The sequence below is a fragment of the Capra hircus genome, chromosome 8 (genome assembly GCF_001704415.2).
Source record: "Capra hircus breed San Clemente chromosome 8, ASM170441v1, whole genome shotgun sequence".
NCBI lineage: Eukaryota > Metazoa > Chordata > Mammalia > Artiodactyla > Bovidae > Capra > Capra hircus.
The window spans coordinates 99,980,222-99,996,400 of record NC_030815.1 but is presented as its reverse complement, the minus strand read 5'-3'; the positions used below and the strand labels follow the sequence as shown (position 1 = coordinate 99,996,400).

The following is a 16,179-nucleotide window of genomic DNA, read 5'->3' as shown; positions in this document are numbered from 1 at the left end:
GTCTGTTGTTTCATGTCCAGTTCTCACTGTTGCTTCCTGACCTGCATATAGGTTTCTCAAGAGGCAGGTCAGAGGAGCTTGGCAGACTATAACCCATGGGGTCACAAAGAGTCAGGCAAGACTGAGTGACTGAGCACACACATGGCCCCCGCCCTCTTGAGTCTTCCTTCCCCGCTGTACCACCCCTCTCAGTTGTCACAGAGCACAGGGCTGGGCTTCCTGTGTTGTGCAGCAGCTTCCTGCTTGCCATCTGTTTTACATGTGATCATGTATGTACGTCAGCGCTACTTTCTCAATCTGTCTTAGCCTCCCCTTCCCCTGCTGTATCCACTAGCCCATTCTCTGTATCTGAGTCTCCATCTCTTTTCTATAAATAGGTTCATTGGTACTATTTTTCTAGATTCCATATATATGAGTTAATATATGATATTTATTTTTCTCTGTCTAACTTACTTCACTCTGTATAACAGGGTCTCGTTTCATCTACCTCACTACAACTGACTCAAATGTGTTTCTTTTTATGGCTGAGTAATATCCAACCAATCCATTCTGAAGGAGATTAGCCCTGGGATTTGTTTGGAAGGAATGATGCTAAAGCTGAAACTCCAGTACTTTGGCCACCTCATGAGAAGAGTTGACTCATTGGAAAAGACTTTGATGCAGAGAGGGATTGAGGGCAGGAGGAGAAGGGGACGACAGAGGATGAGATGGCTGGATGGCATCACTGACTTGATGGATGTGAATCTGAGTGAACTCTGGGAGTTGGTGATGGACAGGGAGGCCTGGCGTGCTACGATTCATGGGGTCTCAAAGAGATGGACACGACTGAGCGACTGAACTGACTGAACTGAATATTCTGGGGTGTGTGTGTGTGTGTGTGTGTGTGTGTGTGTGTGTGTGTGTGTGTGTACAACTTCTTTATTCATCTGTTGATGGGCACCTAGCTTGCTTACATGCCCTGGCTATTGTAAATAGTGCTGCAGTGAACACTGGAGTACTTGTATCTTTTTGAATTGTGGTTTTCTCAGGATATAGGCCCAATAACCACACCAGTTTTAGATCAGAGCTCTGTGGCAGATGATTACAAGTTAAAACAAAATGTAGGCTTGAATTTTTTTTTTTACTGGGTTTCCCTTGTAGCTCAGTTGGTAAAGAATCTGCCTGCGGTGCAGGAGACCCAGGTTCGATTCCTGGGTTGGGAAGATCCCCTGGAGAAGGAAATGGCAACCCACTCCAGTATCCTTGCCTGGAAAATCTCATGGACAGAGGGCTGCAGTCCATGGGGTCGCAAAAAGTCGGGCACGACTTAGCGACTAACTCTAAGGCTTGAAATTTTTTTTTTTTTTTTTTTTAACTAGCAGGCAGTATTTACAACCTGAAAAATTCCATAGCAAGAAAAATAGCAGTCATCATGGTGGTCAGTGGGGTTAGTTTCAAGAGCGAGTCACCTGTATATTCTCCCAGGGCCCCATGCTTAGAGGGCCCCATGCTTGGCTTATTTTTCTTCTGCCTATGTCTTTAAAAATTGTAAGTGATTTTTGAATGAAGGGCCCTGTATTGCCGTTTGCAACCAGTCCACAAATTATGGAGCCAGTTCTGAGAGCCTGGTAGTCAGGGCTAAAAATGCTTGCTTAAAATCGGGAGTGAAGGCTGCGCTTCTGCTGGAACTCCAGAAAAACAAGGCTCTAAGGTGAAATGGGAAATTAAAATTGTAAATATGCTAGATCAGTTTATAGGAAGTGTCAATCAAGACTAGATGACAGAGGCTATACTCACGAGAAGGTCCAAATATCTCAAGAGCACAAGCCACCTGGGAGGCAGTGTACATTGCCTTAAGAGTGACAAAAGCAGTACTCCATCTGACCACCTGGTTGAGATTTCTCCCAACTTGGTCCTAATTCACAGGCTGTGGACCCCTGGCAACTAATACAGAGTGACGGGCATCTGAACAAGAGTCCACCCAGGGATTCTCTTCCTTTCTGATGTTTTCACAAAGATAATAAAGACTTAGATTGCACAGCATAATTGAGTCCACATTTATCATTTGGCTGAAATAGCTCTTGTAGAGCTTAGGGCTATACTTGTGTGTCCAGAATTTTGTGAGGGTGAGACTACTGTGATGATCATTTTATAGGTCCCATTGTCTCTGAGAATCTGGAAAGAAAAAAGGCAGGATCCTTGAGAGGTTAAGAGTAGGATTATTTCAATTCCATGAATTCTGGAAAAGTGTGGCCAGCAGCTCTAAAGATGACACTAGTCAGTGTACCCTTGAACCTGAGTGAGAAGCTTCTGGCTGAAGATGAGAAGCGTAAGAAACTGGAAAAGTATGAAATTTAGATTTTTTTCTGCTTTAATTTTCAAAGGCAATCATTTTCATGTGGGACTTTAAGTTCTTCCTGGAAATTTAGTAATAAGGGAAGGTTTATTTATTTATTTATTTTGTAATTTATGGCTTTTGCTTTTATTTTTGGCTGGCATTACATTATTTGGAATATCATTCAGGCTCATTGCAAAACCTCTGATGACCTATATTGCACAACACAGCTAAGAATTATGTGAGATGGTAAGTGAAACAGTCCATTATCATTCTAGAGGTCAACATAGCCTTGGAGTTCATTTAATTATTGTGCTGCCTTGCCCCATATCAGAAACTTCTGGTCCAGTGAGGCACAGGAGGGTACAGAAAAGATCACTGCTGGCACTGCACGTGGCTTCATGAATGTAGGGTTGTGTTGACAAGCTGTTGGTCTCCTTCTCCAGAGACAGATAAACCCTTGGTTGACCATGGGTTTCATTGTTGAGCCTTGTGGGATAAGAGGAGGGGAAAAGGCCAGGAAGTAAAGGAAAGCTGGTCTCTCCTGTACTCCCACCTTCTTGCCAAAAGATAAAACAGAGTGAAAGTGAAGTCGCTCAGTCATGTCCAACTCTTTGCGACCCTATGGACTGTAGCCTACAAGGCTCCTCCATGCATGGGATTTTCCAAGCAAGAATGCTGGAGTGGGTTGCCATTTCCTTCTCCAAGGGATCTTCCCAACCCTGAGATCCAACCCCGGTCTCCCGCATTTCAGTGAGACGCTTTACCATCTGAGCTACCAAGGAAGCCCATGGCAGTCGCTCAGTCGTGTCCGACTCTTTGAGACCCCATGGACTATGGAATTCTCCAGGCCAGAATACTGGAGTGGGTAACCTTTTTCTTCTCCAGGGGATCTTCCTAACCCAGGGATTGAACCCAGGTCTCCCGCATTGCACGTGGATTCTTTACCAGCTGAGCCACGAGGGAAACCCAAGAATACTGGAGCAGGTAGCCTGTCCCTTCTCCAGCGAATCTTCCCAACCTAGGGGTTGAACCAGGGTCTTCTGTATGGCAGGCGGATTCTTTACCAACTGAGCTATCAGGGAAGCCCATATAAAACAGAAACTTGCCTCTTTTTTCAGTATTGAAGGATAGCTGTCACTTTTCTTCCAAGTTTCCCTCTCTCAAAGAAGATGGCAAACAGCTTTTGGGTTTTGACCCAACTGTCTTCTTCTCATAATGTTTTCTTGGCCCATCACCCTTACACCACATCATAATTTGTTTTGTTTTTTACAGTTTTTTTTTTTTTAGTTTAAAAAACTTTTTTTTAATTGATTGATGATTGGTTTACAATATTGCTTTGATTTCTGTCATATATCAACATGAGCTAACCATGGGTTTACATATATCCCCTCCCTCTTGAGTCTCCCTCCCACCTCCTGCCCATTCCCATCCCTCTAGGTTATTACAGAGCCCCAGTTTGAGTTCCCTGAGACATATAACACATTCCCCCAAGCTGTCTCTTTACATATGTTAATGTATATGGGTCCATGCTACTCTCTCCATTTATCTCACCCTCTCCCTCTTCTCCCCAACCCTTGTCCATAAGTCTGTTCTCTGTGTCTGCATCTCAATTGCATAATTTCTGTTTTGGCTGTCTCTTCTCGCGGAATGTAAGCATCAGAAGAGCGGAGCTTGCTTTATTCATTAACACAGGCTGATTGATAGTTAGATATTTGATTGACTGATTCACTGAGCAATCGATCCTGAACCCTGTATGGTACATGGCAAGCACTCAATAGATATTTGTTGCATGAATGAATAAATGAGTGATTCCTCTGATTAGTGATATTGGAAAAAAGGACTTGTCTACGTGATGAATATCTCCATCCTTTTTGGGCCATCTTTCTCCCAGCTATCCAGTGAACAAGAAGGGTATGGGGTTAATGTCCCATAGATAAGTTCCCCAGGTCGGGTTTCTCCATCCTACAACTCCAGGTAAAATGTGGAGGCTGTGGGGAGGAATCGGAAGTTACATGAATCTAATTTTTGGATGAAAGGAGAGAAAGCTTTCTTTTTCAACCTAGCTTTATCAGCAATAAAGCTGATATTTTTATACCCATCAGTATTTGTTACCAGTTCCAAGCAGAAAAGGTAATGGGACAGGGAAAGAAATTTCACCACATTTATCAAATATAAAAAACAAAAAGCCAGTTGCCATTAAAAATAAGTGTCAAACTGCTCCATGGATAACAATACACCTGTAATAATAAAGTTAAACACAGTTCAATAATAAACTCCCATTGCTTCAGCAGTAACCACAAACTGAAAATTCATTTTAAATCATCCATTTTAAAAGTAATGTGATAGGTTTCATATCAAATAAATGTTCCCTGAATATCCCTATTTCACCTTTTCTTTGCATGAAAGACAATATAAAAGTGCTTTGTTACATAAACAAGCTGTTTAGTAGAAAGGGCATGGAATTACTTGGTCGTCTGAAAAATGTTGATAATTGTTTTGATATGGATTTTTAAAGAAAAAATTATTCAACTCTTCTTTCTAATGATAGTCTTATTGTCATCCTCCCATTCACTGTGAGCTCTTTCCCATTTGCTTTCCTGTGGGCAAGCATATTACTGTTCATCCGCAACATGTAAAATAGACATGGCAATCTATTTATCCTTGGGTTTTCTTTCATGGTGTCTAGTCCTGAGTTTTGGGCTTTATATTCTCTGGGATAAGTTTACTTTAATAACTTCAGGTTGAGAATCCTGTATTCAAAATGGGACTTAAGCAGCCAATGATTCCAAGTCCTTTATAACATAACCATATTGTATTCTTATTTCCTTTATCTCTGTCTCTTCTTTTCCTCCCTCCCTCTACCCTGCTCCCTCTTTCTTGTTCCATTTTTCAAAATACTTTCAGCTATATAATAAATTTTGTCATTGGTTGTCATTTTAAGGGGTAATCTGAATTTGTAATAAGGAGATGGAACATTATTCACTCTGAAATTTCACTGGTGGTGTAATGGAAAGCCTAACAGGCAGGGGACCCAAATTAAATCTTGAAATTAATAAGCAGTTTGGCTTGAAATGAATTGCCTCTCTTTTCTTGGAAAGGGAATAGGACCAGAAGAATATTTAAGGCCCTTGTAAATTGTATTTCTGAGCAATTACTTCAAAGGATGTAATGAGCTTGCATGGATTTGCATTTTTTTCCCATTCCTTTCTTTCTTTCTTATTTTCTAGCCTCTCTTAAAGAGATCTTTTGTTACTTGATTCAAACCAGCACTGAGAAGAGTAAATTGAAAACAAACAAAAACTGGAACTAAAAATAAACAAAAAATCCCTCAGAATCATACAGATGCAGGTGAAATGATTTTATCTAGATTTAGTTATAAGCAGCATGATGTTTAAATAGGAAAACATCTCAGATACCTTATTTGAAATACTTAGATAAGAAGGGGCTGTTTCAAAGAATACCAGCCTAGGGTTTGTTCCTAAAGCCAAACTGTATTATATGAGAACTTGTGAATTTCATCCAAAATACACAAAAGTTAGAACAGTTTGATTGATTTGGTTTGGTTTGGAGCAGTTATGTAATACTTGTCCTCTTGAAGTAATAACAATAAAAATCTCAGCTGGCACCTTGACATTTTTACAAGTCTCCAAAGACCGTAACACCCTCACCTCCTGGCCCCCCACCCCCAAGGCTTTTGGTCAGAGGAACTTTCCATTCTAGTCTGTGTGACATTTATATTCTCAGGCTGATTTATGTCATTTCATTTTGTTTGCATTTTCAGAGTCTAGGATACAGAGTTTATTTCTATTCATTCAAGGTTTTCTTAATACACGTAAATCCTCAATAACTATATTATATATAAAGCAGCCCATCTCATAACACTGTTAAATGCTGAATTAATATTCCCCATACATTGTTTGTTATTTCCTAATAAAATCATGGCACTCAGAGTTGTTTGTAAGGTCAGAGAAATAAACAGTTGAATAGAACCATACGTTTATAAAAGAAGCAGTGCAGAAAGAAAAAAAAATACCTTTAGTATCTTGCTCAGGTTCACTCTCTTCTGTTATTAGGAACAAGACAGACAAACACACAAACAAAAACAACACATCATGAAAAGGAAAATCTTTGAGCACAGAAATGTTACTGTGCAAGATGAATTAGGACCTGCTTGTTTCTTATTTCAATAAGAAACAAATGCAATCAAGGGAAACCACTGACCTTTTAAAAGCGAGCTATCAAATGACATAAACTTTCAAACTATTGCTTTTAGTCGGGCAGCACCACACAGAAAATGAACTACAGCATACCCAGCAACATAGCTCATTCATGCATTTTAATTTCATCGTTGACAACTGCCCTTTCTTTCAAGGCAACAAACTGCCTACTATTCTGATAATAGTAGTGCTGATTGTGTTTCTCCCTGTTAGTATGGCTTCTCCTCTTATGAGGCCCTGCTGTGAAGGCAGTGATGTTGAATCTGGGATCTCAGCTATCATTTCTATGGCAATAGACTCCTGTTGTGGTAAACAGAGGATTAGGGGGTTTCTGCAGAACAGAGCCTACAACCAAGAGAGATTCCTCTGTATTGATTCCCAGAGGCTGCCCAGAGAGCAGAGAGGAGCTCATCATTATCTTGCAGGGAAAAAGAACAGTAAAGCAAGCTACAAAGAAAAATATAAAAGTGTCTAAATTGGGTGTATGGAACTGAGAATTTTTCAATTTTTAAAAATCCTAGAAAAGAGACATCCACTAAATTAATTGTTCCAAAATGTTTAATATAACCGAATCAGAGACTGATCCCACATGAAGTTTTATCTTTCTATTGTGAAAATGTATTTTGTGTCAATTTAGACCTTTTCTTTTAAAAAATTGATGTGTAGTTAGAATAGACCTTTCTTTGATTTAGTGATAAGCCAAGTGCAATATTTGTTTATAGTATAAAATAGCTATGCTCTTGTTAATCTACTTTTAGAAATAAGAATACATTGGTATAGTTCCTTACAGATTATGGGTATTTTCACACACATTGTACATTATCTCATTTAACACCAGCCGTTTCCCTGTGATGATACATACCTGATATTATTCAGCCCATTTTTCAGACAAGGAATTGGAAACACACAGATTTGCTGCAGATGCAGAGCCAGAAATGCCTCTCCAGCTTTCAGACACAAAGTTTTCTGTTCTACCTAGCATCACAGTGAGAAAGCCTCATTTTTATATTTAATGCCCAATACTCTAAAATTTAGGAGAACTTATTTATAACTTCCCAGTTAGATTGTACTCTTTCTGTCAAGTCCATGACATGTTCTCATTTTATTTTAGTTTTTAAATATCAAGGTCATATTGGATAAAAATGAGATTTTTCCGTACTAAAAACTGGTCCATCTGGACACTAGAAAACTGCAGAGAATCCCTGCTTGGAACAAAGACCTTAATCAGAAGAAATAAGTGAAGGTCCATAGTTAGACCAAATTGGGCCTGAAAAATTATACCTGAATGTCTTTGGGCTGAGCGTGTCTTTAGAGTTCCTTATCACAATTGTACTTATTTCCAAGCCTGCGGGGCGTAGGGGTGGGGGGCGGGGAACAACTATTTTTTTGGAACCAGCAAAATAACTATGGGTGCCTGAGCTGGGCATGGGACTTCGATGGCAATGTCAAAAATCTGTGTTATTTGGCTGCTGTGTCTCCAAAATTCTGCTCCACTGAAGTTGAAGGGCCTCAGTAGTTTTGAGAACCTTATTTACTCATCTCGTATACTACTCTTTTTAGGGTTCTAGAGGAATTGCAGGTAAATCCTCAGCCTCCTTGTAATTTTACACTAACGGTCTTTTACTGGACTGGACTATATTTTGAAGTAGACTCTGCGGGCAATGCTGATTTTTCCTTTGCTGCTTTTCACTTTGTTGTTGTTATTGTTATTGTTATTATGACTCATTTTGCTTGATTTGTTTGGAATTGGAAGCAGTCAAACGAATGCACCCATTTCCTCCACTGCAGATATATAGAACCAATTCAGGGGATCAAAGAAGCTCTAAGATTTGCCATTTTCCTAAAAGGAAGTCTGGAAGTCCCACCAGAAATTAAACTTTCGTATATCGACTCTCAAAATTTCTCTTTACACACAAAATTCAAATACGTATCTCATGTGTTGTTGTTCTGGTCGTGTCCGACTCTTTTGTGACCCCATGGACTGTAGCCTGCCAGGCTCCTCTGTCCATGGCATTTCCGAGGCAAGAATATTGGAGTAAGTTGCCATTTCCTTCTCCAGGGGTTCTTCCCAACCCAGGGATAGAATCTGTGTCCCCTGCACTGCGGGCAGATTCTTTATGTATTATATATGCTATGTATTAATATATACACATATGTACACACATTCACACACATGCATAAACAGTTGAGGTTACTTTAAGTTAGAGAAATTGCATGCTATTCAAGTTTGCATACAGTCACACAGTGTATGAGATTATTTGTTATTTCGAGGTCAAACTGTAGTCCTGGTTTTGCTGTGTATACTGCTTGCCTACCCTACCGCCATCCCTCTTGACTTCTGAACCGACTGTTTGACCTCTTATCAATTTTACATATATTCTGTTTCATGGTCTTTATGTCTACTTAATTGATAAACTCTCTTTTAATCACTTAATGTGTAATGCATCGGTCTTGTCTTCCAATGTGATTTGTAATCTTTGTGGGGTGGAGGAGGGAGCAACAGAGCATGCTTTATTTTTGTTGTATCATTTCCCCCCCTAAAGTCTAGCATAGCCTCTTGTGGAAATACTTTGAAAAAAGTGTTGGATAGTCATTCATTTTCCTTCTCTGCTTCCTTGGGATTGTTCAGTAGAACATATAGAATGGAGACTCTGAGATTTCTCATATTGGAATAATCTGAGATATAATCAACATCCAAGTTAAACAGTATATCCATCATTTTCTTGAATAGTTTGATTTATGGAGAACTTAGTTCCAACCCATTTTAAACAGCTGTGTTTAAAAAACAGGTACATGTATATATCCTGAATCAAACCAAAATCAGTCTCCTTATAATTACTACCCACAAGACCCAGTTCCTACTTCTACCTACTGGGCAGAAATGAAAATAAAATCCATCACATGTTTTCATTTTTCCAACATGCTAACCCCAGTTTACCATCCTGACTTCTCAATTTTGAACTGCTTAGCTTCCCTTCTTTTCTTAAGTTATCCTCTTATCCGTGGTACCTGAAACTAAAACTAACACACCTAGAGTCTCACAAATTCAGTGAATAGTTAGACTCTTTCTAAATACTCTGCCTCTATGAATACAAATTTGCACAAGTTTTTGTTTGCATTTCATATAATGATGCAGTTAGGTCATTGATTCCACTAAAAGTCATGAGTATCCAATACTCATTTTTATATTTGCTCTTATTAAAGTCTGTCTCCTCAGTTTTGACTGTATATCTGTGTGACTATGACTTGATTCTAAAGAGGTAAATAAGTTTTTCCTACTCAATTTATTGTATTAGTTGATGGAGAAGAAAGCTGGAGGACGGGGGTGGAATGTCTTGGTATATGGGAGGAGGGAAAGCCATCAAAATTCTCTAGTGGAGATAAAAGGAATACATTTAGTAAATTAATACAGGTTGCGTAGATCTTACAGAAAGAAAGAAATGAAACCAGAAGAGAAACAGGCGCACGTGTGAGATGATTTCCATCCTTCCGACTGCAAGAATGAGGAAAGTCAAGGAATAACAGGAATTTGGCCACCTAGACTTGAAGTCTCAATGGAGGGTGAAATAGTACATTATTTGCTTTTTGTAGCATGACATTTATAATTTTCTTCTTGGGCAATATCCTAAGAAAATCTCTGACCATCTGGTACTATAAGAATACCGTTCTAGGACTTTTTCTAAGAACATAATCAGAAATTGGGAAATCAAAATAATATCTCCTTTCCGTTGTGTACAGTACCCCTTATGGGAAACCAGGCGGGAGGCTCTGAGTTTGGGTCCTCCCTCTACTGCTTACTAGCTGTTCGATCTGTGCGACGCTGGACTTCAGTGTCTTCTTGCAGAAAATGCAGAACCTGTTAACCCCTAACTTGTAGGATTATGGAGAAGATTAAGTAAAATGATCTGTCCAAGGAAGTGAATATAGCAACTGACACATAGCTAGAAAGTATTGAAGGCTGACTTTGAAGCCATCTCCTCTTGCTCTTCCTCCCTCCCTCTTTCCCTCCCTCCTTCCCTCCCTTCCTTCCTGTTTCTATCTCTATGGTGTCTTCCTGACTGACGACAGCTGTTCTTCCAACTGACTTCAAAGGTAGAAGGCTATTTCATCTTATTTTAAATTTCGGTCTTCCTTAGCAGGCAGCGTCCCATATATTGTAGGTATTAAAAGCATGAACTTAAATCCTTTCCTCAATTGTCTGAGAAGAATCACTCTAGAAAGAGAAATTCATTCTTCAGATCCTATTTTAAAACATAGATGCTAATCAATATTAGACTATTTGAATCTATTCTTAAATAGGTTAGATGTCTCATCTAGCATCGTATTTTCAGAATTATGGAGTCGGAGATGCCTGTTAGTAGAGAGCCACCACAGAGAACAAGAAAGATCATTTTAACTTTTAATTTTTTTACTTAAAGAAAAGTGGCTCAAGGGTGGTTGAAAAGTAATCATAGTGAGACTCTGGGGTACTTTGTTTCTGAACAGATTCTTCTTTTGTCTTCCAATCATTAAAAGAAAGTTTGACGATAGTAATGATAAACCTAAGTAAATACCTGATTTTCCTTTCCTGACTTCTTGATGGCTAAAGCAAAGAAACTTGATCCTGGTGTGCTGCCACTGTTTACATGTCTGTCCCCTTTGAAGCTGAGTAATGCATAAAGAGGTCTATCCACTGTGGCTCCATCTCTGAAGGAATTAGAGCACAAGCTCCTTTAAAAAAACATCCACAGTACCCTCACAAACAGTGACTCCCACCTCTAATCAGGCTGGCCTGCCTCTGTGACATTCCTATTCTCTAAAGTGGCTTGGGTCGGGAACATTTCTGTGGCCTTTGAGATAATAACATTTTCTTAGCTTGTAAATATGGATGGTGAATAATGACTGTGAGTAAGACGTGTTTACCAAGGAAATCAGGCAAGAGCCACACAAAGTCCACTTGTTTTGATTTCAGTCCTAGATGTAACGAGAGCAGCTATTAGGACTAGTTTTGTTAAAATGGTCCTGAAAAAGGTATTACAAGGTTAACCGTAAGCCAAGAAAAAAGTTGAATCTCGGCTCTGATTCCCTTTTTTCATTCTTAAAATAATTATTTTTTGGTTTTAATGGGAGGAGATGCTAAACTGCTTAATGATGAGGACAGAAGCCTTTTTGAGTTTACCCTTTCCAAATGTTTTTATTTGGGAATAAATTTAGAGTTACAGAAGAGTTGTAAAGGAAGTGAAAGAAAGTCCCCAGGTACTCTTCAGGCAGTTTCCTCAACTGTTAACATCTTACACAGTGTGTGCACACTCAGTTGTGTCTGACTCTTCGCGACCCCGTGGACTGTAGCCCACCAGGCTTTTCTGTCCATGAAATTTTCCAGGCAAGAATTCTGGAGTGGAGTGCCATTTCCTACTCTAGAGGATCTTTCCAACCGGGGGAGTGAACCCATATCTCTTGTATCTCCTGTACTGGCAGGCAGGTTCTTTGCCACTGGCACCACCTGGGAAGCCCCATTAACATCTTACGTAACCACAGTGTATGTATCAAAATCTTAGTTTACTTTTAAATAACACTTTGACCTAATATTATGAAAAGGAAGATACCTGAACTCTGACAGCAGGCACAGAAGCTGAAGTTTAATAAGAACCAGAATTTTCAAAACATTTATTTATTTATTAGCTAGCCAGAAATTTTAAATGGGAAAAGAAACAGTAGTTATAACCTTAATCTTAAGTGACACCATAATATCCCGGTTGTCTCAAGTGGCTCGGTTTGGGAACATTTTGGTAGGCTTTGAAATGGAATTCTGGAAACCCCAATAGGGCCATAGGACCATCCAAACTGTAAGTTCCCACACCAATGAGATGGTAGATATGGAACCATTTTAAAATTATGTCCAACAAAAGATGAAAGAGTATCAACTCAAATAGCTTGTGAGTCAAACTGTAGCTCGTTCTGGTTTTCATAGCACCGCTGGTAGGTACCAACCAAACTCTCTAGACCACCTTCGACTTCCTAGTTCGGAGTCGGTGTCAGCCTGTGCTTGCATGATAAATCTGCATTTTTTCCTCTCTCACTGACACATGGTATGTAGCATGAGCTGCTGTTCATCAATCAAAGATGGACCTCACCTCTCAAAGCTTTCCCTGACTTCTCACTGTCTCTGCTGTCCTATGTGTATATCTTGCCCAAACTTCTATTGTTGCAAGTATATTGAACTCTAATTATTGTAAGTCTTTGCTTGCATGCCTAGCTTTCTCACTAAATTTGGACACTTTTCAAGAAGTGAACCTTGTCTTATTTATCTCTGTATCCTTGGGCTGTGTGTTTAGTCGCTCAGTTGTGTCTGACTCTTTGTGACCCCATGGACTGTAGCCTGCCAGGCTTCTCTGTCCATGAGGATTCTCCAGACAAGTATACTGGAGTGGGTTGCCATGCCCTCCTCCAGAGGATCTTCCCAACCCAGGGATCGAACCCAGGTTTCATGAAGTGTGGTTCATAGACTACCTATGTGAGGATCATCTGGGAGGTTATTAAAAGGCCTTAAGAGAGACCCATCAGGTCTGAATCTCTGGGGAATGCAACCTAGAGCTGTGTCTTTTAATAAAATCTGTGGTTGCTTCTCATGTGCACTGATGCTTGAAAACCACTACCTTCAAGAGTTCCGTCAGTCCATCAACTTAGTTATTTCCATCTCTTTCCATAGAGGTTTTTGAAGTGAGCATAATCGATGATGTGACAGTACCTTAAATAACAACACGTTTGTCTCAAGAAGAGGAGACCTCTTGTTGGTTTAGTGGAACAAATATTATGACAAAGCTTCAAACTGTATTCTGAAAAACATGCAAGGTGGGGCAAAAAATAAAGTATACAGTTCTCACCACAGGAAGGAGAGCAAAATGCCAGTTTCTCAAGAGAGACCATTTATTTTCTCCCCAGGTAGAAAAAATTTTTAAAGCAGTTTCTCACTTAAGATGTTTTTCAGAGCAGTTAGTGACAGAATGATCAATATTTTCAAGAAGGTTTTTGGCAAACAGCTATTTCTATAGTGAGCAAAATATGATGTAAGCTTGGGATATTGCACTGAGCCTGCCTTGACTTTCATGTTGTTACACTATTTGGTAAGGGACATGCTGATTCTATATAGCCTCTTTCCAGTTTGCTGGTAAAGGCATATCTTCATATGGCACCTTAGATAAGCATCCTTATGTCATTTGTCACAATAGGGCTAAACCAAAGTTATTAATCTCTAACAAGTATCAAGAATGCAGGGACAAAGCATTGCTGATTGAGAGGAGATTTATATTCTTTGGAAGCAAGAGAAGCAGTTGGTAATGTTGACATTCTATTTGTGAAACTTGAGAAGACTAACCAGCAATATTTTCTGGATAGAAGTCATCCAGCTTCATAACAATGTAAACAACAGACAACAATACCAATAGCAGTCAGTATTTATCAAAGAGCTGGTAGACACATACAGTATCTACATGGTATCCCAGCTCCTTTTAAGAACCCTACACTCCAAGTCATATTGCACCCATTTCACAAAGAGGAAATAGACTCAAAGAGGTGACATAAATTACCCAGCCTCACATAACTAGTAAGTGGCAGTCAGAATTAACACTCTGGTCTATCTGATGCTAAAGCATGTCAATGCTCCAGAATTCTCATCTATGTAACATAAACATAGAGAAAGAAAAGACTCAAGAGTGGGGTTATGAAAGATGTCCTGGTTTAGGGTGTAAGCCATCCTTGTTCTTGGCTAACTTGGGTAAAGTAATAAAGTAAGCATTTTTCTGGTCTCAAGTTTCATTAACTGAAAATTAAGGGATTGAGCTATGACTTCTAGGGCCCCTTTCAGGTTTTAAAGTGTTTGGTTACTCTTCTAATGAAACCAAAGTTAATAAAACATCAACTCTATTTTAAGTAAAAATTTAGTTTTTGCAATTGAACTTGATTGCTTCTGCCTCAAAGATGAAGATGGCGTGTGAAATAAAGAGCTGTCAATGTCTTCCCAAGTGTCTAAGTCATTGCTTTTGTTGTGCCAAAGTTTCATTAGTCCTAGAACTACATTGATGACTATTATTTGAGTGATTACTCTGTGCCAACCACTCTTGTGAGAGCTTTAAATGTAGTATTTGAGTTTATCCTTTTGCAACTTACGAGATAGGACATAGTGTTCACCTTATTTTACGGGTAGGGTACCTGAGGCACTGTGAAAGGAAGTAACCTACCTGAAGTTACACAAGGGTAAATGCTGGAGCCAGGATATGAACTTAAGCAGCTGCTCTAGACTCGAGTCCAGACAGTTTTCTACAACCTAGAGCCCATGTTATTAGCCAGTATACTAAGCTCCTTAACTTTTCAATTTCATTTCAGACAATATACTGTCAACATTATATCAATTCTATCATCTTAAACAACTGAAGAAAAATCTTTGAAGCACATTTCTTCAGAGCAATTGAAGAGAATCTAACTGTTCTTTACCTTGAAGTATTATATGTTCAGTGCATAATAATACAACTTTTTTATCCTTAGAGAACATTACTGACAACTCTTCAAATAAAGGACCATGTTACCATTGTTTGTTGAAAGCACTACGGAACTTTTCAGATGAGAATACAGCATAATCTCCCCTAAAGTGGGAATCAGTGGGTCAAACCCTCTTCTGAGAGCATGCACCACATTAATCATGCAGATTTAATTTTCCCTATGATAGCCCCGAGGAATATCAAAGGTTTATGCCTCTTTCTTTTCTTTGGTTTTTAAATACACAGTGTAATCATGACAGCAAATCAAGCCTGTTAGTGGCATCAAACAGATAGAACTGATGCCGGGAACAGGGCCACTGCAAATTTTATTAAAACTGCAATCATTGAGAGCACAACACACATTGGGGGTTTAGATACCTCTCTCTGTGGCGTTTGTCATATTAAGAGCTGCAGCATAAACAAAGGAAAAAGGCAATCAAATGTGTGTAAACATTACATGTTCACTTCCACTTTTCTAGATGCAGTAAGGAAATCTGATCTCTGGCAAAGAAGATGGACAGAAGTCTAACATTTCTGAAAACAGTTCTGATCTTTTAGATCTCTTGACATTTGCCTTGGGGTCATCCTATGTACATATGTATTTGTTTGGTCTTTTAGAATTCTACTTATTTTAGGTACTGTGTATGTCTGCAAAAAATCAACAACAGAAGCTTCCCACAGAGCAAGTTATTCCTAAGGATATACGGTGAAGCTTTTCAGACTGCAGAGAAAGGGACAGACAGCAGCAATAAGGCACCCTGACCAGTGTTGGGAACTCTTGCATGGGAGCCAATTAAATTTGCCAGGTGGCTCACCTTTCCTCCTTACTCCCCAAAATGCCTCTCCCAGGTGTGGAGACATGGGTCTATTTTTGAGGCCTCCTGCAAACAAGGAGTTGTTTAAACATTAGAGGAGCCTACAATAACCCTAGACCTAGATGGGTTCTGTTCTCTTCTAGATCTGCTCCGGGCCCTCATCCGCAGCTTTGTACTGGTGCCGAGTACCCTCTTCCCACTGGTGGTCACTGACTGAAAACCCTTGGTTTTAGCCTCTCTCCTGCCCAATCTTTTCCTTAATGGCTTAAAGCTCCAAGGGAAAATGAAGTAGTAATAGAAAATGCCATCACCAGGGA

The 16,179-nt window shown here is 39.4% G+C and overlaps 1 protein-coding gene across 1 annotated transcript in view; it reads right to left on the bottom strand.

Moving 5' to 3' along the window:
- The window catches only part of MUSK (muscle associated receptor tyrosine kinase), a 92,936-nt gene that overhangs the window by 43,466 nt on the left and 33,291 nt on the right, over positions 1-16,179 (bottom strand). The window contains exon 6 of the mRNA XM_018052584.1: positions 6,351-6,380. Coding sequence (XP_017908073.1) covers positions 6,351-6,380 — 30 coding nt within the window. The remainder of the gene's footprint in view (positions 1-6,350; positions 6,381-16,179) is intronic.